The sequence below is a fragment of the Rhinatrema bivittatum genome, chromosome 3 (genome assembly GCF_901001135.1).
Source record: "Rhinatrema bivittatum chromosome 3, aRhiBiv1.1, whole genome shotgun sequence".
Taxonomy (NCBI): domain Eukaryota; kingdom Metazoa; phylum Chordata; class Amphibia; order Gymnophiona; family Rhinatrematidae; genus Rhinatrema; species Rhinatrema bivittatum.
The window spans coordinates 233,369,449-233,395,353 of NC_042617.1; the positions used below are offsets into that span (position 1 = coordinate 233,369,449).

At 47.0% G+C, this 25,905-nt stretch overlaps 1 protein-coding gene across 1 annotated transcript in view; it reads left to right on the forward strand.

The window, feature by feature from the left end:
- Positions 1–25,905, forward strand: part of ANAPC1 (anaphase promoting complex subunit 1) — a 540,434-nt gene that overhangs the window by 443,718 nt on the left and 70,811 nt on the right. The window contains exon 25 of the mRNA XM_029596802.1: positions 8,832–8,909. Within this exon, the coding sequence (XP_029452662.1) occupies positions 8,832–8,909 (78 nt within the window). The remainder of the gene's footprint in view (positions 1–8,831; positions 8,910–25,905) is intronic.

The following is a 25,905-nucleotide window of genomic DNA, read 5'->3' on the forward strand; positions in this document are numbered from 1 at the left end:
TGCGCTCAGGTGGTGAAGGCGAGTAGACAGGCAAGATGGCGACCTTTCTGGCGGGCTGCCACGTAGGCAAACCCCGCTAATCCTCACTTCCTCGGAGACCACAAGTAAAGATGTACGCCTTACCTTGTCTTCGGCGCTTCCCGGCTGCGACCCGGGCGGTCTCCGGCTGCGGCAGGAGAGGGTAAATACCGTCACCACCTCGCTCGAGGAAGTGCACCCGCTGCCTCTAGGCCACGCCCGAACTCGTCTCGCTCGGGGGCCAAGTCCTCGCCGGGACCGAGGCTGCCTCTATGCCACGCCCGAGCCCTTCTCACTCAGGGGCTAGGTCCCTGCCGCGAATCGGCCACCGGACCGAGGCTCTTACCTCCGAGGGACCACGGAAGTCAGCTTGGGAAACTCAACTGGGGGAGGGACCGAATGGTATCACCGCAGGAGTGCGGGGCTCGTCTTCAGGTAGGTTTCTTCTATGAATTTAGTCGTTAGAATTTGGAAACACGCTCAGCGAGCGTGAGGTAGCTCCAAACTGCTTTGGAGACGGAAATTACTGAATTGCTACACTTCCTGTGGGGGTATATGTACCCGTGCTGACGTCAGATCCGTCTCCAACTGCTAGCACGAGCACACTTGTTTTGAGTCCATCTGCTACACGCTAGGAAATTAAGTTTGTACCTGAGGCAATGGAAGATGAAGTGACTTGCCCAAGGTTGCAAGAAGTGCAGTGGGATTTGAACCCTGGCTTGTCCACAGAGAAAGCAAAGTTGCTTACCTATAACAAATGTTCTCTGTAGACATCAGAACACATCCCACAAATCCCTCCTTCCTCCCTGAGAAGTTGAAATCAGCTACAAAATAGACTGAGGGGGAGGTGCGCAGTGTCAGAGCTAGGAGAGAGATGACCGACTCTGTACATCAGATGAAGTCACCCATCTTATGTGGCTGCTTGTTCTGCCATCGACAGAGAACACCTGTTATACTGTAGGCATGCAACTTTGCTTTCCCTCCAACTAGGTTTTATAGTTCTATCAGTTTCCCATAGAAGAGAATGGGGATTTTAATTTTTGGAGGTTTATTTCTCTGAAAATACTGACCTGATATTTCTGATTTTCAAACTTATCTACTCACATTTTTTTCCTGTGTCCCACATTACATGAATTTCAATCCCTTTTTTGGAGATTATTTCTGCCTACGGATAGACAGACAGACAAATGGTCATCAATCTCTTTTAAATAATTCTTTCCAACATATAGTCTTGTGGGAATTTTGCTATACTGTGCAGAATTCCTCTCCTGCACAGCTGAGCAGAAACTGCGCACAATTTGGCAGGCCCCGGCTTGCTGTGAGCGGGATGGCCACTGCTCGCAGCATGCCTGGGCCTGCTTCATCTTTGCCGCGAGCGGAGGCCATTCCTCTCATAACAAAAATGAAGTAGGCCCCGGCGTGCTGTGAGCAGAGGCCGTCTGGCTACGGTGAAGAAGGAGCAGGCCTCGGCAGAGGCCATCCCGCACAATGGAAGATGGAGCAGGCCCTGATGAGAGTCTGTGTGTGTGTGTAAGACTGTGAACCTATGGGATGAGAGAGAGCATGTGTGTGGGTGCTCGTTTGTGAGGGAGCCTGTGTGAATGTGTGTATGTGTAAGAAAGAGAGCCTGTGTGAAGGGATGTGTGTTTGTGTGAGAGAGAGAGAGAGAGAAAGAGGGAGTATATTTGTGGTGGGGTGAGCGAGAGAGGGAGAGAGTGTGCATGGGCATGTGAGAGAGAGATATAGGTAGCCTGTGTTAGGGTGTATGCATGAGAGAGAAAGGGAGCCGGTGTGTGTGTGTGTGTGTGCAAGAGAGAGCGGTAACCTATATTGGGGGGGGGGTGCGAGAAAGAGAGAGGGAATCTGTGTGAGGGTCTGTGTGTGTGTGTGAGAGAGAGGGGGAATCTGTGTGTGTGCGCGCATGAGAGAGAGAGAGGGAGGCTGTATGAGTGGATGTGTGTGTGCAAGATAGGGAAGCCTGTATGAGGGAGGGATGTAGGTGCACTAGAGAGAAGGGCACCTGTGTGTATATGTGTGAGAGAAAGAGGGACAGAAAGAGCCTGTGTGAGGGGCAGTTCTGAGAGGGGTCATACTCTAGTAGTGTAGCTAGAGTGGAATGGATTGAGCATTGAGGGGGAGGGGAGAGATAGTGGCAGGTAGAAGAGTTAGGGCCTGAGAGTGCAAAGTGAAAGTAGCCGGGCAAAGGAGTAGGGAGAAAGGATGGAAGAGACACTCTTACAGTGAATTTCTAGTGAAATTCTGCTAAAAATATTTAAAACTCAGCATCTTTAATAACTTTTTTCTGTATTACATTTTAAATTAATTACTTAACACAATATACATAAGTTTTTTATGTTGACCGATATAAAGTATGCCGAATTTTGCAGAATTTTAAGTTTTTGAGCATAGAATTTTAAATTGTTTTGTGCAGAATTTCCCCCAGGAGTAAACATACCATGATTTGAAAAGCATAAAAAGCATTACCTGGAAGCACAACTCTCAATGTGGACTATAAAAAAAAAAAAAAAAAATATATATATATATATATATATATATATATATATATATATATAATGTATTGCCTACTGACTAACTTTGCACACATCAGGCCTCTTATGAATAGTGGAACATCTGACAGATACTTTCAGCTAGTGGTTTATAACCCCAATCCCTGGGACCAGTCAGCCAGTCTGGGTTTCGGAATATCCATAATAAATATGCATGAGCTAGAGTTACATGCATACCCACCCTTAACAAATCTAGCTTATTTATATTCATTACAGATATCCCAAGGAAAAGAGTTCAGAAAGGAAAATTGCTTCTTACCTGCTAATTTTTGTTCCTGTAGTCCAGACTGCTGGGTTATGCCTCCCTTCCAGCAGGTGGAGTCAGAGAACAAACTGAAAAGGCACCCCCTGATAACCCAGTGTGTCATCTGCGATCCCTCAGTATAATCAATATCCAAGCAGAAAGAAAAAACAATTTAACAATTTAACAGCCAATGACTAGACCAAAAAACTAATAACAAATGGTCCCAAATTATTGAACTATGTACTCGCAAGGAGTGTAGATTCTTCCATTGCTCACTCACTAGCCTATAGCTTCACATCTTCAAATTTCCTGTGCAGGAATAAAAGGAAAGAAAACCAACGGACTTACCAGACTACCTGGGCGGGCGTCTGGACTGATCTGTGGTACTATAGGAACGAAAATTAGCAGGTAAGAACCAATTTTCCTTTCCCTGTACGTACCCAGATCAGTCCAAACTGCTGGAATGTACCCAAGCCGCCTTAACTGGGGTGGGACCCAGTAAGTCCCGCTCGGAGCACTCCGCTACCAAAACAAATCGGTATCTGGAGCTCGGACGTCCAAGCGGTAATGCCTAGCAAATGTGTGCAAAGATTTCCAAGTCACCGGTCGGCAAATCTCCTGAGGAGAAACACATTGACACGCCGCCTGAGATCTGATAGAATTTGCTTTAAGACCATCAGGCACCGGACGGCCCTTGCATATGTACGCCGATGCAATGGATTCTTTTAACCACCAGGCAATTGTAGCCTTGGACGCATTCTCTTCCTTCTTAAGGCCACTCCACAAAACAAAAAGATGGTCTGACAACCGAAAGGCATTAGTCACTTCCAAGTATCTGAGAAGTACCCGTTGAACGTCCAATTTTCTCAACTCCTGAGCTTGAGGAGAATCACCGGTAACTCAAGGGACTGATTCATATAAAAAGCCGATACCACCTTCGGAAGGAAGGACGGCACCGTTCGAAGCGAAACTCCCGAGTTTGAAAACCGTAGAAACGGCTCCCGGCAAGACAATGCTTGAATCTCTGATATCCGTCTCGCCGAACAAATAGCCACGAGAAAGACTGTTTTTCAAATCCTTCAACGTAGCCCGCTTAAGAGGCTCAAAGGGCATGTCGCATAGCGCCCGTAAACCAGGCAGGTTTACGGGCGCTATGTTCAAACTCCATGAAGGGCAGACCGGTCATACCGGTGGATTCAAATGTTTGGCTCCCTTCAGAAAACATGCCACATCCGGATGTCCCGCAAGGGAAGTACCGTCCACTTTACCTCGCAAGCAGCCCAAGGCCGCCACCTGAACACAAAGCGAGCTGTACGCCAAACCTTTCTTCAGGCCTTCCTGTAAGAACGCAAGAATGTGTACTTTTGTGGCCCTTCGCCAGGGACACCTGGAAACTGCTACACCAGGAATCAAAAAACCTTCCAAACCCGTATATAGGTAAGCGAAGTGGAAGTCTTATGAGCGCGAGCAGAGTAGAAATCACCGCCTCAGGATACCCTTTTTTCCTCAGCTGGCGCCTCTCATAGGCCAAGCCACTAAACAGAAGCGATCCGCCTGATCGAAAAATACTGGACCCTGACGAAGGTTCAGAAGGTGTCCGAGACACAAGGGACCATCTACCACCAAGTTGATAAGGTCCGCGAACCATGGTCTCCGTGGCCACTCTGGAGCTACGAGAACTACTGGCCCCCGGTGCGACTATATCCGCCTCAGTACCTTGCCCACCAAAGGCCAAAAAGGGAACACATAGAGAAGTATGTCGCGGGGCCAGGGAAAGACTAGGGCATCTACCCCTTCTGCTCCGTGCTCCCTTCTGCGGCTGAAGAACCGGACTGCCTTTGCGTTCAATCGCTCGCCATCAAATCCAGGTGGGGAACTCCCCATCGCCGGATCAAGAGCTGCATCGTATGTCGTGGGGCCAGGGAAGGACTAGGGCATCTACGCCTTCTGCTCCGTGCTCCCTTCTGCGGCTGAAGAACCGGACCGCCTTTACGTTCAATCGCGTCGCCATCAAATCCAGGTGGGGAACTCTCCATCGCCGGATCAAGAGCTGCATCGACTCCTCGGACAGCTCCCACTCCCCGGGGTCTAGCTGCTGACGACTGAGAAAGTCTGCCTGGCGTTGTCCACCCTGGCTATGTGAGATGCCGCCAGATGAAGCAGATTGCGTTCCACCCATACCATAAGCATGTCTGCTTCAGCGGCCACCGGCCGGCTCCTTGTTCCCCCTTGCCGGTTGATGTATGCCACCGTGGTGGCATTGTCCAAGAGGATTCTCACCAACTGATGGTGGACAAGGGGAAGGAAGCTGCGCAAAGCCAGACGAACCGCTCTGGTTTCCAAGCGATTGATGGACCACTGGGACTCTTGAAGCGACCACTGACCTTGGGTGGAGCATGACTGACAAACTGCCCCCCAACCTGAGAGGCTGGCATCCGTTGTTACAATCAGCCACTGTGGATTCTCCAAATCCATCCCCTGTTGTAAATGCTCCGGTACTAGCCACCACTCGAGACTGGTTCTGGCTGGATCCAGGAGAGGCTAGCAGAGGTGAAACTCCTTGGACTTGGGATCCTAGCGGGAAAGTATCGCCCTCTGTAAAGGCCTCAAATGAGTGAACGCCCATGGAACCAACTCCAGAATAGAAGCCATAGAACCAAGAACCAGTAAATAGTCCCAAACGCTGGGCGAGGGGGGTCCATCAGGCAGCGAACCTGAGACATCATCTTGTTCATTCTCTGTATGGGAAGAAAAACCTTGCCCACAACCATGTTGAAATGGGCCCCTAGGAACTCTAACACTTGTGACAGAATCAGCTGACTCTTGGGAAAGTTGACCACCCAGCCGAGTGACTAAAGCCGCAGCAACACCAACTGAACTGCCTGCTCACAAAGGTGTTGGGACTTCGCCCGAATCAACCAGTCATCCAAATAGGGATGAACTAGAATCCCGTCGAAGAGACGCTGCTACCACCAGCATTACTTTGGTGAATACGCGAGGCGCCGTCGCCAGACCAAACGGGAGCGCTTGAAACTGATAATGCTCTCCTGGCACCATGAACCGGAGAAACCTTTGATGATGCTCCTGTATGCCGGTGTGCAGATACGCCTTCATGAGATCCAAAGAGGCCAAAAATTTGCCTTTGTGGACGGCCGCAATGTTGGACCTCAAGGTTTCCATGCGAAAACGCGGAACCCGAAAAGTCCTGTTGACCTTCTTCAAGTCCAGGATGGGACGGAAGGAGCCCTCCTTCTTGGGAACTATGAAGTAAATGGAATATCTGCTGGTCCTGCACTCTCCCGGTGGAACTGGAACGATCGCTGCCAGGTCCCTCAAACGAGCCAGGGTCTGGAGTACCACTTGCCTTTTTGTCCGAGACCCGCAAGGAGACACCATGAAAAGATCCCTCAGTGGGCAAGCACAATCTAAAGCGTAACCGTGACTTATAATGTCTAAGACCCATTGATCCGACGTGATCTTGAACCATTCCTCTCGAAAGAGAGAGAGACAGCCCCCTCCCACCGGAACGGAGGAATGGGCCGGCGCACCTTCATTGGGCTGACTTGGTGTTGGAGAATCCTTGGGAAGGTCTGTCTCTGGGAGGCCGCCTGCCTCGAAAGGAGCATACCCAAGCCTGGGACCTCAACGGAGCCTGCCGAGGGGGGGAATGACAGGGCCCTAGCTGACCGAAAACGCTGCTGACCTCGGAAACGACCCCTATAGGAATTGAAAGGACGAGTAGACCTGGGCTTGTCCTCCGGCAATTTGTAAACCTTGTTCTCTCCCAAATCCTTGATAAGATTTTCCAGATCGTCTCCAAATAAAAGTTTCCCTTTAAATGGGAAGGATCCCAACTGAGACTTGGAAGAAGTTGGTAGAGATTCCCACTCCCGCTTCCCATTAAAGGTTGGATCCCCCACCGGAGAGGAGTGGACCAGCCCACCTTCATTGACCAATCTTCCATGACCTCCCTGGGACCCACCAGTCTCAGTTGGGATCCTTCCCATTTAAAGGGAAACTTCCCATTGGGACCAATTGCACAGCCAAAGTAATCTCCTTGCTGCCACCGCTGATGACATCGTACGGGAGGAGGTTCTCAGGAGATCATATAGAGCATCAGCCGTATAAGCGACTGCTTATACTGCTTACGGCAGTTCCTGTGCCATAAGCAGTTGCTGTATCCATCTAGTGGTGGCTCTCTGCATGAAACTACTGCAGACGGCCGCCCTAACCCCAAGTGCTGACACTTCGAAAATTCTCTTAAGCAGGATCTCTAGCTTCCTGTCCTGCAGATCTTTCACCCGTTACCAGAATGGTAGTGTGCTTGGCAAAGGCCAATACAGCCGAATCCACTCTAGGACTCTTAAGGAGCTCCAAAAAGTCATCCGGAAGCAGATAAAGCTTCTCCATGGCCCTGCTAATGTGAAGAGTGGCTTCTGGAGCGTCCCATTCTCGAGTCATGAGCTGCAAGAGGTTTGGGTGGAATGGAAAAGGATCTAGGAAGAGCGCGAAGACCGGACAACACCGAATCCCCCAGGTGCTGATCCGCCACCGATTGTGGAACTGGTAAATCCAGTTCTGTAAGCACATGTGGAATTAGAGGATCTAACTCGTTCCTCCTAAACAGTTGGAGCACCCATGGTTCATCTCCCTCAACCGGAGCGGAAGAAATCCACGTTGTCGCCCGGATCCTGATCAGGGTCTTGGGGCATGGGGTCCGGCAATGGATCTGGCTCCGTCCCTGCTTCAGGAACTGGCTGAGGTAATGGAGCCCGAAGAGCCTCCTGAGGGTCAGCAGGCCTGGGTCTCTTTGAGGGAGGTGGTTGCTGTGAAGACAAATCAGCCTCTGCCTCCATGGAAGCTTTATGTAAGAGCAGCACAAATTGTGATGAAAAAGGGTGCTGTCTCTTTAAGGCCCCCTTCGTTGGAGAGGAGGAAGGGGGGGGAGGCGGAGGCTCGAACGTAGGACTGGAGGGCGGTACAGGGCTTAAATTAGGAGGCGGAGGGAAATCTCCTCCACCGGAGCCCTGAGGATCCTCTGAGTGCAAGTCACTCAAAATGGCCGCCGTTCCCGCGGACGGATCTGGCTGAGGAGAAATGTCCAGCCCCCATCTGGCAACCCCTCACAGCCGCGGGAGAGATCTTCTGCCTTCGCCCCTGGGTGTAAACAGCGCGAGCACAAACCATCGCGGGAGAGTCGTGCTGCCGACTCTCCACATGCAGATCACTGCACTCCCTGCGGCATGGCAGTTACCACTGCGAAAAAAAAGTCTGCCGGGGTAGAAAATCTACCCCTTCTGGAGGCCCGGGAAAAGAAAGGAGCAGGCTGGCTCGGTAGTTTTTGTTTTGTTTTTTAAACCGAGCAAAGGAATGACAACATCCCTGAATGCAGAGGAATGAAAGCATCTCTGCCTCATAGGGGAGAGGGACCGGCCAACTGGTAAATCTCCCCTACTCACCAGGCTGCCACTGACTCTCCAGGTAAATAAACTGATAAGCCTCAAGGCCCAACTGTGCCTGCTTAGAAGGAAACTGAATATTTAAAGTAAGAGGAATCTGAACTCCCAAACTGCACAATAATGAAAGAAAAATGCCTTTCTTTTTTTTTTTGTACTCACTAACCCGTTGATCTAGACATTTGGCATATAGAAAAAAAAATTCTTGAATACATAAAATTCAATTTAGTAAGACCAGGACCGCAGGTTATGCTGTGTTCCACCTGCTGGAGTCAGAGGAATACTGAGGGATCGCAGATGGCACACTAGGTTATCAGGGTGTGCCTTTTCAGTTTGTTCTCTGACTCCACCTGCTGGAAGGGAGGCATAACCCAGCAGTCTGGACTGATCTGGGTACGTACAGGGAACCAGTGTTTTAAGCCATGCTTGCTATTTTTCTTTTTACTTTGAGAGACATGTAAGAGACATATAAAGAAATGGCAAACGAGAATAAGAATGTGAAAAGAAATCCTTTTTTACAATTTATAGTGATATTTTATTTTAAAGGGTACACAGTGGTATGAAGAAACAACAGAAGAACTGATGGCACCCACCCTGCTACCCGAGCTGCACTTATTAAAACAGGTATATCACTGCTATATTCAGATTTATTTATTTTATTTATTTAAAAACTTTTCTATACCGTCGTTTAGTGATATACCATCACAACGGTTTACAAATAGGCACATAAATAATTTCGCAATAGATTGTAATTTAACCTGTAGGTGCCGAGATTGTTCAGATACATGATTCAAATACTCTATGCTATATGTAATGTATATTGAAATTCCATTTATGGATTCTCCATATATGCGATATACTGTAATTCGTTAACTTAATATATGTGTGAAAAATAAAAATAAAAAACGCATATATGATCTCTGGTGACTTTTTGCCTTTGTGTATAAGTCCTTTTCTTGTTTCTTAGTACTACCTATTCCCCTTTCTCGCTTTGAAAAGCTTTTTTGAAAAGCCATGTTTTTAAGCTTTTTTTGAAGAGTTTTAGATCTCTCATTACTCTTATTTCGGGTGGCATTGAGTTCCATTATATTGGGCCTGCTAATGATAGTGCTCTCTCCCATACTTGTGTCAGTTTAGCTGTCTTTACAGAGGGTATGGTCAGTAGAGCTTTATTTGCTGATCTGAGATTTCTTTAGGGAACATGTAGTCGTAATGCAGTGTTTAACCAATCAGTATTTTCTTCATTGATTAGCTTATGGATTGTGCATAGTGTTTTAAATTGTACTCTTTGTTCGATTGGCAGCCAGTGTAATTCGGCAAGTGTTTGAGTGATGTGATCCCTTCTGCCTTTTCCAGTTAGAATTCTGGCTGCAGAGTTCTGTAAGATTTGGAGCGGTCTTAGTGTTGTATATGGTAATCCAAGGAAGAGTGTGTTACAATAGTCTGTGCTAGCGAATATAAATGCTTGTAGAACAGTTCGAAAGTGTTCTTGGGTTACTAGATAATGTGTATGCTTATAATGTCACAATCTCCTTAATATTTGCAGCCCTTCCATGTCAGAGAAGTGGTTCCTAACCTGGGGTCCACAAGACCATCACAAGGGGTCCTCCAGAAGGGATGCAAGAAAATTTAACTAAGGAGAAAATAAACAGGCTGCTGCTTCCTGTGATTAGTTGAGCTGCTGCCACAGGCCAGGAGACTGAGTGGGGCCTATTATGGTCCCAAAAGCTTCATACTACATTGCTGCAGACCAGGAGGAAGAGAGACCGAGAAGGGCCATTTGCACCTATTAGAATTCCCAAACCACACTGCCTCATGTTTAGCAGAGGTGGGGAAAAGAGGGATGAGTGCAATCCTCAAGAATAATAATCACCACTGCTGCACTTCGTAAGGAAGAGAGGAGCCAATTATGGCTGTCAGAAACTTTGCAGCTTCTTCTGTATACTGAGGAAAGTTGGGTTATCACAGCAGTGAGAAACATTTCCCACTACTGCCTCGTACCTCCCACTGGTCTCACAGAGAGAGACAGGAGAGCTGCACCAGAAATGAATAGAATGACTTAAAGGAAGAAAGGAGGAAATAGGGGTTGATAGTATGAGAGGAATAAGACAGGAATGAAAGAAGAAATGGAGGAGAAAGAGGGAGAAAGGAATCTGACTGTCCTGGTTAGGGGGAGTGAGAATGGATGGTAGCTTATCAGGGGAGAGAAGGAGATACCCCCCTCGAATCATGGTGAACAGAGGTAGAATGAAAAGAAGGAATAGAGAAACACCATGGACCAGGAGGGAAGAAGGGAAAGACCAAGGAGGAAGGAGAACAAGACAATGGCTAGGTGTGGATATGATATTAAACACACAAATTATTTAGGGTACACATAGGTAGACATGGAGATCTCATTAGCGTTCTTTTTGAAAAGCTGACTATTTTGCTTTTTCTAAAATCTAAATTATTTTGCGACTATCATTTTCTGTAGGTGTTTGTAAGAATCATAAAAGAATAAAGTATAAAAAAACAAAAAAACAAAGGGGGACAATTTTCAGGGAGGTTAAGTTTGAAATCTTTTTGTGTGAATAAACATCTGTTTACCAATGTAAAAAGCTCCTTTGAAAATTACTGTTCCCTGCTACTAAGATTTAAAGTGCCTATGCTGTGAACAGCATACATACTTTAACTGCAGGGGGAAAAAAGGAGCAGGGCTACATTGAAGGAGGAATAATAAATGCAGAGATTTAATTCTGCAATCCTTGTGCTTATGAATGTACTTTGCACCTGTTTCAAAGCAGATGAAAACCACACTGGAACAAAAGTACTGGCTTTCCCCCACCGGCCCGAGTTTTCAAAAGAAAACTCCATGGGCAGTTTCCCTTTGGAAATTGCCCTCCCTACATATTCAGTTTAGGTTCAATTTTTATACGTTATGATTTATTCTAGAGTTCATATTCATTATTTATTTTCTTGTGGCATACAAAAATTAAATAAGAAAATAAGAGATGCCATACTGGGTCAGACCAAGGGTCAATCAAGCCCAGTATCCTGTTTCCAACAGTGGCCAATCCAAGTCTCAAGTACCTGGCAAGTACCCAAACATTAAAAGAGATTCCTTGCTAGAGTGGCTATTCCCTATTGATTTTTAGCAGTTTATGGACTTCTCCTCCAAGAACTTATCCAAATAGAAGTGTGTGGGTGTACATGAAATTTTGTGTGGGTGTACATGAAATTTTTTTAAGTGTTCCCTGAAAGACTGGGAACCCCTGAGCTAGAGGATTGCAGTCTCACTCAGTCCTTGCTTTTCCTGTTACCTTAATTTGAGCTGAAAACTTAACTGCAAAGTTCTTTATTTAGCTTTTACCAGTATGAAGACTTAAAGCAGCAGTATATGCTACAATCTTCAGTCAACTTCTTCCTTGACTGTAGTGTTTCCTCTTCAGATCTTATCCTTAGTGATCATTTTCCTTTTATACTACGGTATTTTATTACATAAATATTTCTCCCCACCTCTTTTTTTGTTTTTGGAATAAGCAATGTATACCATTTTAAAGCCATACTTCCCTGTTTTTAAAACTCTCTTTCCCTGAGCCCACTCTTCAGGTGTTAATAATTGTACTTTCTGTTTCTGTGTTTTAAGGATATACTTTCTGGGGTCGTTTCTGTAGTTTGTAGGTATATCAGTACGATGAATACCCTGGTTTACTTAATTCATAATGGTGACAATGGCTAAGTAAAAGGAGCCTTCAAAAACCTTGTCTTTAATAACACCTCAAGAAATTAGTAAAATACTAAATGTAAAGAACCGAAGTTGCCCTACTGGGTCAGACCGAGGGGCCATCAAGCCCAGCATCCTGTTTCCGACAGTGGCCAAGCCAAGTCGCAAGTCCATTAACAGCTATTAATCAAGTTTACTTGGGGAATAGCCACTGCTATTAATTGCATCAGTAGCATGGATCTTCTTAGTGTTTGGATAATTGCCAGGTTCTTGTGTCCTGGTTTGGCCTCTGTTGGAAACAGGATGCTGGGCTTGATGGACCCTTGGTCTGACCCAGCATGGCAATTTCTTATGTTCTTAAGTATCCAAACATTAAATAGATCCCATGCTGCTAAAGCCGGTAATAAGCAGTGGCTATTCCCTAAGTAAACTTGATTATAGAAACATAGAAATGACAGCAGAAAAGGACCAAATGGTCCATCCAGTCTGCCCAGCAAGCTTATGGTAGCATCAACCGTGCCATACATGTCTCCCCCATAATGATAGCATCTGCCGTGCCATACAAGTCACCCCCATACTTAGTTTTCCAAACCGTCAAAGTCAGGGCCTTTGTTGATTGCTGTCTGAGTCCAATAGGAAAATTGGTTCTTACCTGCTAATTTTCATTCCTGAAGTTCCATAGATCAGTCCAGACAAGTGGGTTTATGTATCCCTACCAGCAGACGGAGGCAGAGATCAAAACTTTGAGGCACTGAGAGTGCCACCTAAAGTCACTCAGTATAGACCTGTACCCAAGCCAAGATGAATACCTTAACAAACCCCAATAAACCTTGGGCGAACAGAGACTTAAAGGTTGGATCCCCCACCGGAGAGGAGTGGACCAGCCCACCTTCATTGACCAATCTTCCATGACCTCCCTGGGACCCACCATCCCTCAGAGGTCTGCGTTGCGCTCAAAAGAACTGCTGCCTGCCAGAATTCTGTTTTTGCGCCGCAGGCTCAGGGATCGTACCAGCTCGAAACCTCCTCGCCTCTCGGAATCGAGCTTGCGGAGGAAAAAGCTTCTTGGGAGGGGGGGTTTCCTGTCCTCAGGCAACTTATTACCTTCAACTTCCCTAACTGCTTCATGAGCTGATCCAGATCCTTCCCAAACAGCAGCTTGCCCCTGAAGGGAACGTTAGAAAGGTGAGTTTTAGACCACACAACCGCTGACCAATTTCATAACTATAGGAGTCTCCACGCCGCCACCGCAGAGACCATACTTCTGGCAGAAGTTTGGATCATGACATACAGGGCATCTGCCACATAAACCACTCCCCCTTCCAAGCTGGTAGCTTGAGCCGCCTCAGCCGCCATTCCCAACCGATTATCGTGTGCCTTCTGTATCCAGCACAAGCAAGCTCTCTACATCAAGCTTCCACACACCGCCGCATAATGAATCAAAGCTGAAACCTCAGCCTTTTAAGCAAAATTTCCAGTTTCCAATCCTGAATATCCTTCAGAGCAGCTGAACCTGCCACCGGGATGGTCGTCATCTTTGTAACCGCAGAAACCACGGCATCCACCTTGGGAATCTTCCATGACTCTGTTCCAGCAAGGGATATAACTTAGTCATAGTCCTGGCCACCTTCAAGCCCGCTTCGGGAGATTCCCACTCCCGAAGCGGGAGTGGGAATCTCTACCAACTTCTTCACCTTCTTAGGTAATGGAAAGACCTTAGGTCCTCTAAGACCGGATTTACCCCTTCATTACCCGAATCCTCCTGAGTGACCTTAATCATCAGCTCCTCCAGCGCCTGGGGAATAAGTGGGCCCAGCTCATCCCTATGGAACAGATGGACCACCCAAGGATCGTCACTGTCCGCGATGGGAACCTGGTCTGGATCCTGCATTGGATCCCCCAAAGCACTAATAGGATCCTGATCTGAATCCTGCATCAGATCCACCAAGGTGCTAACAGGTTCCATGTCTGGATCCACCAGCCCTCCCTGCATCTGATCTGGATCATCTGTCTCATCCGTGCCTTCCTCTACCACGGACCAACTGAGACCCAAGGGGCCACAGGATCCCTCCGGACTCTGCATTCCTCCGATCCCTAGGCTTTATAGCTGTCCAGGACTTCCTGGGCAAAGGCCTCTTGGTCCCTTCTCCCTTCCTGGCCAAATAGGCCTTATATAGCAGAAGGACAAAATCTGCTGAAAAGATTTCTGGATCCGACAAAGAAGGGTCCGGGTCCACGTCCCCCTGCACTTCCTCCCTTTCCCTGCCACCAGCAGGGTCTTGTTCCATGGGAAACACTGTGGGAGGGGAATTCCAAGGCTCTACAACAGCAGCCTGATTCCAGCACATGCAGACAAAATGGCTGCCGACTCCTCTGACCCCCCCCCCCCCCCCAGGCCTCCAGAGCCGGCTCAGCCGAACATTTGCTCCTATCTTCAACCACTGTTCAAACTCCCTTAAATCACGTCGCATTCTCTCTACTAGGGGGCAGTCTATGAAGTTAGCATGTAGTGCATTTAAAACTAATCAGAAAAAATTCTTTTTCACTCAACTTACAATTACACTCTGGAATTTGTTGCCAGCAGATGTGGTTAGTGAAGTTGGGTTTAAAAAAGGTTTGGATAAGTTCTTGGAGGAGAAGTCCATTACCTGCTATTAATCAAGTTGACTTAGAAAATAGCCACTGCTATTACTAGCATGGGATATACTTAGTTTTTGGGTACTTGCCAGGTACTTGTAACCTGGATCGGTCACTGTTGGAAACAGGATGCTGGGCTTGATGGACCCTTGGTCTGACCCAGTATGGAAATTTTGTGTTTCTTACTTCTTCTGGCATGTCCACTTTGTTGCTGATCTTAGTATTATCCGCAAATAGACAAATTTTACCTTCTATCCTTCCACTATGTTGCTCACAAATATATTGAACCTGACTGGTCCCAACACTGATCATTGTGGCACTTCATTTAACACCATTCTCTCTTCAGAGTAGGTTCCATTTACCATCACATGCTGTCTTCTGTCCATCAACCAGTTTGTAATCCATACCACTTTCTTGGCACTCACTCTCAAACTTCTCATTTTATTCACCAGCCTCCTCTGTGGGACTGTATCAAGAGTTTTGCTGAAATCCAAGTAGATCACATCCAGTGCTCATCCTCAATCCCATTCTTTAGTCACCCAATCAAAAAAGTCAATCAGATTTGTCCAACAGGACCTTCCCCTGGTGAATCCATGCTACCTCGGTCCAGCAATTCTCCTGAATGTAGATAGTTCACTATTCTTTCCTTCAGCAGAGTCTTCATTAATTTTCCCACCACTGAGGTGAGGCTAACCGGGCTGTAGTTTCCAGCCTCCTCTCTGCTCCCACTCTTGTGAAGTGGGACCACCACCTCTCTTCTCCAATCAATCAAAACCACTCCCGTTTCCAGGGATCTATTGAACAGGTCATGCAGCGGACCCGCCAGCACATCTCTGAGCTCCCTCAGTATCCTGGGATGAACTTCATCAGGCCTTATGACTTTGTCCACTTGAAGTTTACCTTTCTCTTCCCATACATTAACTTCTGTAAATGGAGTTTCGTCTACTCCACCTCCATCCACTATCTCTAGCGACGGTGTTTAGTGAACACTGAAGTGAAGTATTGTTTAATATTTCCACCCTTTCTTCGTCTCTCTCCACACATTGATCCTTTTCACCTTTCAATTTCACTATACCACTTTGGACCTTTCTCCTTTCTCTGGTGTATATGAAAAGTGTTTTGTCACTTTGCTTTACCTCTTTGGCAGTCCTTTCTTCCACTTGATGTTTTGCTTTCTTGATTACTTTTTGTCTCAGTTTCACCAGATATTCTTCCTTGTGTTCCTCTTTTTGGGATCCTTTATATTCCTTGAATGCTATTCTTTTTGCATTTATTTTTTCAGCCACCTTATTTGAGAACCAGATAGGTTTCTTATTTCACTTGCTTTTGTTTACTTTTCTAACTTATAGATGTGTTGCCTTTGTAATTGCTCCTTTTAGTTTGGCCCACTGTTGTTCCACCTCTCTCATTTTCTCCCAGTCTTCTAGTTCTATCTCCAGGTACTTCCCCATTAATAGCAGTTTATGGACTTATCCTCCAGGAACTTATCCAAACCTTTTTTAAACCCAGCTTCACTAACTGCCTGAACCATATCCTTTGGCAATGAATTCCAGAGCTTGAATGAAAAAGAATTTTCTGATTTATTTTAATTGCGCTTCTTGCTAACTTCATGGAATGCCCCCAGTCCTTAAATTATCTGAAAGAGTAAATAACCATTTCACATTTACCCGTTCAAGTCCTTTTATGATTTTATAGACTTCTATTATATCCCCCTTCAGCCATCTCCAAGCTCAACTGCCCTAACATCTTTAGTCTTTCCTCATAGAGGAGCTGTTCCATCCCCTTTATCATTTTAGAAGCCCTTCTCTGTACCTTCTCCAGTGCAACTATCTTTTTTTTTTTTTTTGAGACGGCAGTAACCAGAATTGCATACTGTATTCAAGGTGCATTCTCACAATGGAGCGATACAGAGGTATTAAGACATTCTATGTTTTATTCACCATTCCCTTCCTAATAATTCCTAATATTCTGTTTGCTTTTTTGACCGCTATGGCACACTGAGCTGACAATTTTAATGTATTATCCACTATGACACCTAGATCTTTTTCCTGGGTGGTAATTCCTAATATGGAACCTAACATTGTGTAACTACAGCATGAGTTATTTTTTCCTATATGCATCATCTTGCACTTGTCCACATTAAATTTCATCTTAAATTTGGAAGCCCAATCTTCCAGTCATGCAAGGTCCTCCTACAATTTATCACTATTCGCTTGTGATTTAACTCCCCTGAATAAGCAAATTTGATCTCTCATTATACTACTTTCCAGATCATTTTTAAATGTATTGAAAAGCACCAATCCAAGTACAGATCCCTGAGCACTCTACTGTTTACCTTTTTCCACTGAGAAAACTGACCATTTTCATTGAGAAAACTGTTTCCTGTCTTTTAACCAGTTTGCAATCCACAAAAGGACATCTCCTCCTATTCCATGACTTTTTAGTTTTCATAGAAGCCTCTCATGAGGGACTTTGTCAAACACCTTCTGAAAATCCAAATACACCACATCTCCTGGTTCACCTTTATATATATGTTTATTTAACCACTTTAAAAAAGATATAGCAGATTTGTGGGGCAAGACTTCCCTTGGGTAAATCCATGCTGGCTGTGTCCCATTAAATCTTGTCTGTTTATATATTTTGTGATTTTACTCTTTAAATTAGCTTCCATGATTTTTCACGGCACTGAAGTCAGGCTCACCAGTCTATAATTTCTTGGATTACCCATGGAGCCCTTTTTTAATATCAGGGTTATGTTGGCTAGTCTTTAGGTACAGTGGACAATTTTAATGATAGTTTAGAAATTACTATAAATAGGTCTGAAATTTCATTTTTGAGTTCTTTCAGAACTTTGGGGTGTATACCATCTGGTTTAGGCGATTTGCTACTCTTCAGTTTGTCAATTTGGCCTACTACATCTTCCAGGTTCACTTTGGTGCAGTTCATCTGAATCATCACCCTTGAAAACCATCTCTAGAATGGGTATCTCCCAACATCCTCATTAGTAAATACCAACGCAAAGAATTTATTCAGTCTTTCAGTGATGGTCTTATCTTTCCTTTTTTTTTCTGCTAGTGTATGGCTCCTGCGATGCCCAGTAGATTACACATTATTCTTGCAGGATCATGAGAGCCATAATATATCTTAGTTATGTCAGACTTCTCATTCCTGTGGGAATCCTGCGGTATAACAAGTAGAAGGAGCAGCATCCAAATAGGAGCCAGGAGGCAGTGTTCCAATGAATCCCATCTTGTAGTACCTGAGTCTCTGTGAATGAGAGTGTGTGTGTGTATGAGCGAGTGTGCATATGTGAGTGAGAGAGAGGGCAAGAGTATGTATAAGTATAAGAGTGTGTGTATGTGAGAATGCATGAGTGAGAGAGAGAGAGAGATGGGGTGAGCTTGTGAGAGAGAGTGCATGAGAGAAAGAGAGGGTGAGGGAAGGAGCATATGTGAGGTTTAAGGAGGGTGGTATATCACATTTTATTAAACTTAGAGAAGTCCTAGTGAATTTGTTTTAATTGAAATATTAAAGAAAAATGCTGCTAGAATTGCTGTTTTACTGTAAACTAAAAATGTTTAAATTTCTAATGTAGTATTTATTTATTTATTTATTTGAAATCTTTTTTTTTGCGATTCCGGTCACTGGGGCAGTGACCGGGCCCTTACCTCCTTCTGAGGCGCCGCGATTCGCCGGTCCCCGAGCCTCTCGAGCCGCGTGGCAGCGGCTGAAAACCGCCGGTTCCTGGGCCTCCCAAGCCGCATGGCAGCGGCGTCTCCACGAGGGAGACGCCGCCGAAGACTCCGCCCCCTTGGAGTGCCACGCGTGCGCGAGGACCGCCGTTTAATTGGTGCAGCCCCGGATGTCAGAATCCGCCTCCTGATGACGTCAGACGCCAGTAAGGGGGATTTAAACCGAGCCCGGGGATTCTATCTTTGCCTAGCAACGAGGTCACTTTCTGAAGTGCTAGTTGCCTCCTGTCGGTTCCTGATTCCTGCCTGCCTGCCTTGTATTCTGCTTGCTTAATCGTTGGTTCCTGTTTGCCGCCTGCCTTGATTCCAGCTCGTGACTTTGACTTTCCCAGTTTGCCGCCTGCCCTGATTTCTGCCTGTGACTCAGACCCTGCTTGACTGCCACCCGCCTCGACTCCGGTCCGTGACTCCGTCTCCGCTGCCAGCCTCCAGTCCTGACTCAGCTCCGTGACTTCACTTTGCCTGTTTGCAGCCAGTCCTGACTCCGGTTCACACTCTTCCTGGGTTCATCAGTACTTCGCCTAAGTCCCAGCGGTCCGGGTCCCTACGGGCTCCTCCTGGGGGGACCTCGGACTTCCAGGGTGAAGACGCCTAAGCCCTAGTGACCCGGGTTCCTACAGCTCCTCTGGAGGAATCACGGGTTTCCAGGTGAAGCTTGTCAGCCCAGTGTGTGTTCTGCCTCCCGGTCGTCCTTCCTGGCCGGCCGGCCCAAGGATCCACTTCCCGGATTGGATAGTCGTAACAGTTTGCTAGGCCATGGATCCGGCAGACCTCGCTGGTCTCCAGGCCATTCCGGGGCTCGCCCAACGGCTGGTGCAACAGCAGCAAGTATTGGACTCCTTGGTTGCCACTGTGGAACGCATGGCAACTCGCATGGATACTGAACCACAGGCTCCAGCACCGGTACCTGTGGCTGCTCCGGTCGTCACATTGCAGACACCCACGCAGCTTCCCGCTCCCTCTCGGTACGCAGGAGACTCTAAAGCGTGCCATGGGTTCCTAAACCAGTGTTTTGTGAGATTTGCTTTACTCCCGAACCAGTTCCCTACCGATTCGGTTAAGGTGGCATACATCTTCTCCTTACTAGACGGTAAGGCATTGAATTGGGCATCTCCAATATGGGAGAAAAATGACACAACTCTCTCCAATTTGGATCACTTCGTGGCTAATTTCAAAGCAGCGTTTGATGAACCCGCTCGTCAGACTTCTGCAACCTCTGAATTACTACAGCTCCGCCAGGGACCCCGCACTTTGGCTGAATATGTGCTGGAATTTCGCACGCTGGCGCTGGAAGTAGGCTGGTGTGATGACGCCCTGCGCGGGATTTTCCTTGAGGGTTTAGCGGGACGAATCAAAGATGTCTTGGCAGCCCGAGACATCCCCGAAGACCTTAACACTCTCATCGAGCTCACTGGACGCATAGACCAACGTCTGCAGCAGAGGGCCAAGGAGGAACGTCCTCCCCGACGTATGGTGCCTTTGGCTCCCGCTTTCTCGAGGCCGCTCGTGTCCATGCCTCGATCCACGGGGGCGTCCGCTGAGGCCTCTCCCGAGGAACCCATGCAATTGGGTAAAACTTCTTTGACGGAGGAGGAGAGACGTCGTCGCCGGTCTCTGGGCCTTTGTTTGTATTGTGGCGGAAAGGGTCATTTCCTGTCGCAATGTAAAGTAAGGCCGGAAAACGCTCGAGTCTAGAAGAAGCAGAGGAGTGTCTTCTGGGCTGTTTCAACGCTGCTCCTCAATGTACAGTTCCTGTAACTTTAAGGTTTTCCGGAGGTTCCTTCGAAACTCAAGCTCTCATTGACTCCGGAGCTGGAGGGAACTTCATCACCCAGACCTTAGTTCAGCAACTTCAGTTATCCACGCAACCTCGTGTTCCACCATTACGGGTTACTTCCATCCAAGGAACTCCGTTGCCTGGGAGTATCTCTGTTATCACGAAACCACTGATACTTCAAACCGGGATATTACATGAAGAGACAATCTCATTTTTGGTCCTGGAGCGCTCTGTGCACCCGATTGTCCTCGGTTTACCTTGGTTGCAGTTACATTCACCAACGATTTGCTGGGATGATATTCAGATTACTCGGTGGAGTTCACATTGTCTCCAGTCCTGCATCAGGGCCACACTGGTTCCACCTATTCCATTGGCTCATATTGGAGTTCCACTCCCAGCTCCCTATGCGGACTTCGTGGACGTCTTTTCTAAAGAAAAAGCGGAGATTCTACCCGAACATCGCCCCTTTGACTGTGCTATAGACTTACTTCCTGGAACCACGCCTCCACGAGGTAGGGTCTATCCTCTCTCTCAACCTGAGACTAAAGCCATGACAGAGTATATCCGTGAGAATGTCGCTAAAGGGTTCATCCGACCATCTAAATCATCTGCAGGAGCGGGGTTCTTTTTTGTGGCTAAAAAGGATGGTTCCCTCAGACCATGCATTGACTATAGGGGTTTGAATACCATTACTAAGAAGAACCGCTATCCGCTACCATTAATTCCTGAACTGCTTGACACAAACCTCAGGGAGCTCGAGTATTCACTAAACTGGATTTGCGGGGGGCTTACAATCTGGTCCAGATCCATCCCGGGGATGAATGGAAAACTGCATTCAATACCCGGGACGGGCATTATGAGTACCTGGTCATGCCATTTGGGTTATGTAACGCCCCAGCGGTATTCCAGTATCTCATGAATGAGATTCTTCGTGAACTATTGTATTCTTGTGTAATTGTGTATCTGGACGATGTCCTTATTTTCTCGCAGGACTTGAAGTCTCATCGACGCCAGGTACGACAAGTACTCCAGATTCTCCGAGAGCAACACCTATATGCGAAGCTAGAGAAATGTTTATTCGAACAGGATTCGGTACCATTCTTGGGATATGTTATTTCCGCTACCGGGTTCAACATGGACCCCGAGAAAGTGTCAGCAATCCAGAAATGGCCACAATCTATCGGATTAAAAGCCTTGCAGCGCTTTTTAGGGTTCGCGAACTTCTACAGACATTTCATCCCTGGATACTCACGTTTAGTAGCACCATTGACGGCCCTAACTAGAAAAGGGGCAGATACTCGACTCTGGCCTCCCGAAGCATGTCAAGCGTTTCAAGACCTAAAGGAGGCGTTCCTGACGAGGACATGTTTACGCCATCCTGATCCTTTGCGTCCATTCATAGTTGAGGTGGACGCTTCTAGTGTGGCTGTAGGGGCGGTTCTGTCTCAATACTCCAGCACGGGGAAGCTATTACCATGCTCATACTTCTCCAAAAAGTTCACTTCCTGCAGAAAGCAACTACGGAATTGGGCGATAAGGAACTACTGGCCATTAAATTAGCTTTTGAGGAGTGGAGACAATGGCTGGAGGGAGCCCAGCATCAGGTCACCGTATACACTGACCATAAGAATCTCGAGTTCCTAGCACAGGCCCAGCGCCTTAATCCTCGGCAAGCTAGGTGGTCTCTTTTCTTCAGCCGATTTGATTTATTCTGAAGTACCCGGCCTGCTGCTAAGAATGTCCGGGCTGATGCCTTATCACGTAACACCATTTTCGAAGAAAAAGATGACCCCCCACAGTACATTATCGATCCGGCCCGAGTTCTCCTTACTGGCACCAGTGTATCCACGCAAGGAAGGGTGGTCGTTTCTCGACGGGATCGTAGAAGGGTGTTAGAATGGGCCCACGACTCCCTTACGGGAGGTCACGCCGGTCAGGAGAGAACATTAACTCTTTTGAACCGATACTATTGGTGGCCACGAGTTCGGCAGGATGTGCGAGAATATGTGGCGGCATGTCCGACTTGTGCCAGACAGAAACCGCTAACTGGACGGCCTTATTTATTTATTTTATTTATTTAACAATTTTTATATACCGGCATTCGTAGGACACATCATGTCGGTTCACATTTAACTGAGAAAGGAAATTACAATGAACGAGAATAGAGAGAGTCAACGATATTACAATGAACTAGGAACAAGGATAGAGAGAGTCAACGAGCAAGGATACAACTTTATAAAACGAACTGGATGATGATTATCCATGTTAAGAATAGGTATGCATCAGGATGTTAAGGATGCATGTACACTTAAGAACTTAACATATGAACTTATTTACAATATTAATATTAAATGTAGGGGCAGGGAGAAGGGGAGGGGGGTAGCGAGGAGGGGAAAGGAGAGGAGGGGGTAGGGGTATAGGAGAACGTTAAGGCAATGGCACTTTCAAGGAAAGGCTGTTTGTAGGAAGAGAGGGGAGGGGTAGGGGAGAGGCAGCAGGGTGCTGGGGAAGGGTGGGGGGAGGGAGCAGGGGGGGAGGGAGCAGGGAGGGAGCTGGGAAGGTGAGGGAGCTAGAATGGTAAGGGAGAGGGGGGAGCTGGGAATTTTATTTATTTTGGGATGGCGAAGGGGAGGTTGAGGAGGGGGTGTGTAGGCTGAGCGGGAACTGAGTAAGTCTTAGGGTCTTCTTCATCCTCTGCCCATACCCACAGAACCTTGGACCCATATTGCCACAGATTTTGTAGTGGATTTGCCCCCATCTGATGGCAACACGGTAATATGGGTCACCGTGGATCGGTTCTCTAAGATGGTGCATTTAGTTCCGCTGCCTAAACTGCCATCTGCACCAGAACTAGCAGCCTTATTTACTCAGCACATCTTTCGAGCCCATGGTCTTCCGCAGAGCATTGTCTCCGATTGAGGACCACAGTTTACGGCCCGCTTCTGGCGCGCTCTGTGCAAGAAATTCGGAGTACAGTTGAATTTGTCCACCGCGTTTCACCCACAGAGCAATGGACAGACTGAACGGATGAATCGCTCTCTCAAGACTTTCCTTCGGAGCTTCATTTCAGAACGTAGGGATAATTGGGTTTCCTTACTCCCATGGGCCGAGTTTGCCTACAATAATCACATCCATTCAGTTACAGGGCAATCTCCGTTCCAAACTGTCTTTTGGACGACATCTTCGGTCTCCTGTTCCAGTTCCGGTTGAAGTTCCTTCACCAGCGGCTCAAACTATGGCCGTGCAACTTCATCAACTCTGGAAACTACTTCAACAACGACTCGCTACTGCTGCTCGAAAAGCACAGGACACTACCAATTGTCATCGACGTCCAGGCCCTGAATTGTTGCCTGGGTCCAAGGTTTGGTTAAGCACCAAGAACCTTCATTTTCCAGGACGGTCCCGCAAGCTAGCTCCCAAGTTTTGTGGACCATTTCCTGTGGCAGAACGGATAGGCCTGGTTTCATATCGGCTTCGGCTGCCTTCAACCCTATGCATCCACAATGTGTTTCATGTGTCCCTCTTAAAACCTGTAGTGTACTCCCGTTTCCATCGCATCACTCAAGATGCGGTACCCGCTTCAACACCTGCAGATTCGGTGTACCAGGTACATGAGGTGAAGGATGTGCACTTCCATAGTCGGTGCTGGGAGTACTTACTTGCCTGGGAGGGTTGTGGTCCGGAGGAAGATTCGTGGGAACCGGCACGGAATATTCTTGACAAGTCTCTGCTGACCCAATATCACCTGGACAATCCTGGAAAACCTGGTCCTCTTAGGAGGGGGCGAAAAAGGGGGGTTACTGTTGCGATTCCGGTCACTGGGGCAGTGACCGGGCCCTTACCTCCTTCTGAGGCACCGCGATTCGCCGGTCCCCGAGCCTCTCGAGCCGCGTGGCAGCGGCTGAAAACCGCCGGTTCCTGGGCCTCCCAAGCCGCATGGCAGCGGCGTCTCCACGAGGGAGACGCCGCCGAAGACTCCACCCCCTTGGAGTGCCACGCGCGTGCGAGGACCGCCGTTTTATTGGTGCAGCCCCGGATGTCAGAATCCGCCTCCTGATGACGTCAGACGCCAGTAAGGGGGATTTAAACCGAGCCCGGGGATTCTATCTTTGCCTAGCAACGAGGTCACTTTCTGAAGTGCTAGTTGCCTCCTGTCGGTTCCTGATTCCTGCCTGCCTGCCTTGTATTCTGCTTGCTTAATCGTTGGTTCCTGTTTGCCGCCTGCCTTGATTCCAGCTCGTGACTTTGACTTTCCCAGTTTGCCGCCTGCCCTGATTTCTGCCTGTGACTCAGACCCTGCTTGACTGCCACCCGCCTCGACTCCGGTCCGTGACTCCGTCTCCGCTGCCAGCCTCCAGTCCTGACTCAGCTCCGTGACTTCACTTTGCCTGTTTGCAGCCAGTCCTGACTCCGGTTCACACTCTTCCTGGGTTCATCAGTACTTTGCCTAAGTCCCAGCGGTCCGGGTCCCTACGGGCTCCTCCTGGGGGGACCTTGGACTTCCAGGGTGAAGACGCCTAAGCCCTAGCGACCCGGGTTCCTACAGCTCCTCTGGAGGAATCACGGGTTTCCAGGTGAAGCTTGTCAGCCCAGTGTGTGTTCTGCCTCCCGGTCGTCCTTCCTGGCCGGCCGGCCCAAGGATCCACTTCCCGGATTGGATAGTCGTAACACTTTTCTATACCGTCAAGTTATATATCATCACAACAGTTTGGCAGATAGGCACGTATAGTAATGTTAGAATTGAATTGGGTAATACTAACTATCAAAGTGCCAGTAAAGTTCCAGTTACATAGTTACAAAATATAGAATATTTGATGGATGTCATAAATCTTGTCCATTTATACTTGAAAAGATTTACCTTACATGTATAATTCTTTTGTACTGTATATTTATTTAAAATTAGCAGTAAAATAATAATATATGCACATATTTTAACTACGTGCTGTGAGCTGATGTTCTGCTGCCAGCTTTATTTTCCTATTCTCTGTTCTCTTTGTAAAACGCTTGTTTGAAAAGACAGGTTTTTAAACTATTTTTTTAAAGTTTGAAATTTTTCTGCAATCTAATCTCAAGGGGCATGGTGTTCCATAGTATCGATCCTGCTAAGGATAGTGCCCGCTCTCTAACTTGGGTCAGTCTTGCTGTCCTAACTGAAGGGATGGTTAGGAGGGCTTTGTTGGCCGATGTAAGATTTCTCTGTGGGACATGCACTCACATTGCTGTGTTCAGCCACTCTGCTTTTTCTTCAGTAATTAATTTGTATTTTGTGCAGTGTTTTGTAATATACTCTTTGTTCTATGGGTAGCCAGTGTAATTCAGCTAGTGTTTCAGTGATGTGATCACTTTTTCTTTTACCAGTAAGTATTCTTGCGGCCAAGTTTTGCAGAATTGGAGTGGTCTTATAGTTGTGTATGGTAATCCCAAAAACAGTGTGTTGCAGTAATCCGTGCTAACAAATATTAGTGCTTGTAAAACTGTTCGAAAGTTTGTGTTAATAATGGTTTTAGCCTCCTGAGGACCATCAGTTTGGCGTAACCTACTTTCAGTGATACCTGTTGTTTAAGGCTGAGTTCCATGTCAATTATTACACCGAGGTTCCGCACTTTCTCAGCTAGTTCTACTTTCTGATTATTTTTTAGCATAATTGGAGTATGTATAATCTCAATGTTTTTTCATTCGAAATGTAAGAATTCAGTTTTTTCAATATTAATAACTAGCTCCATTTGGTTTAGCAGTTGTTTGATTATGTCT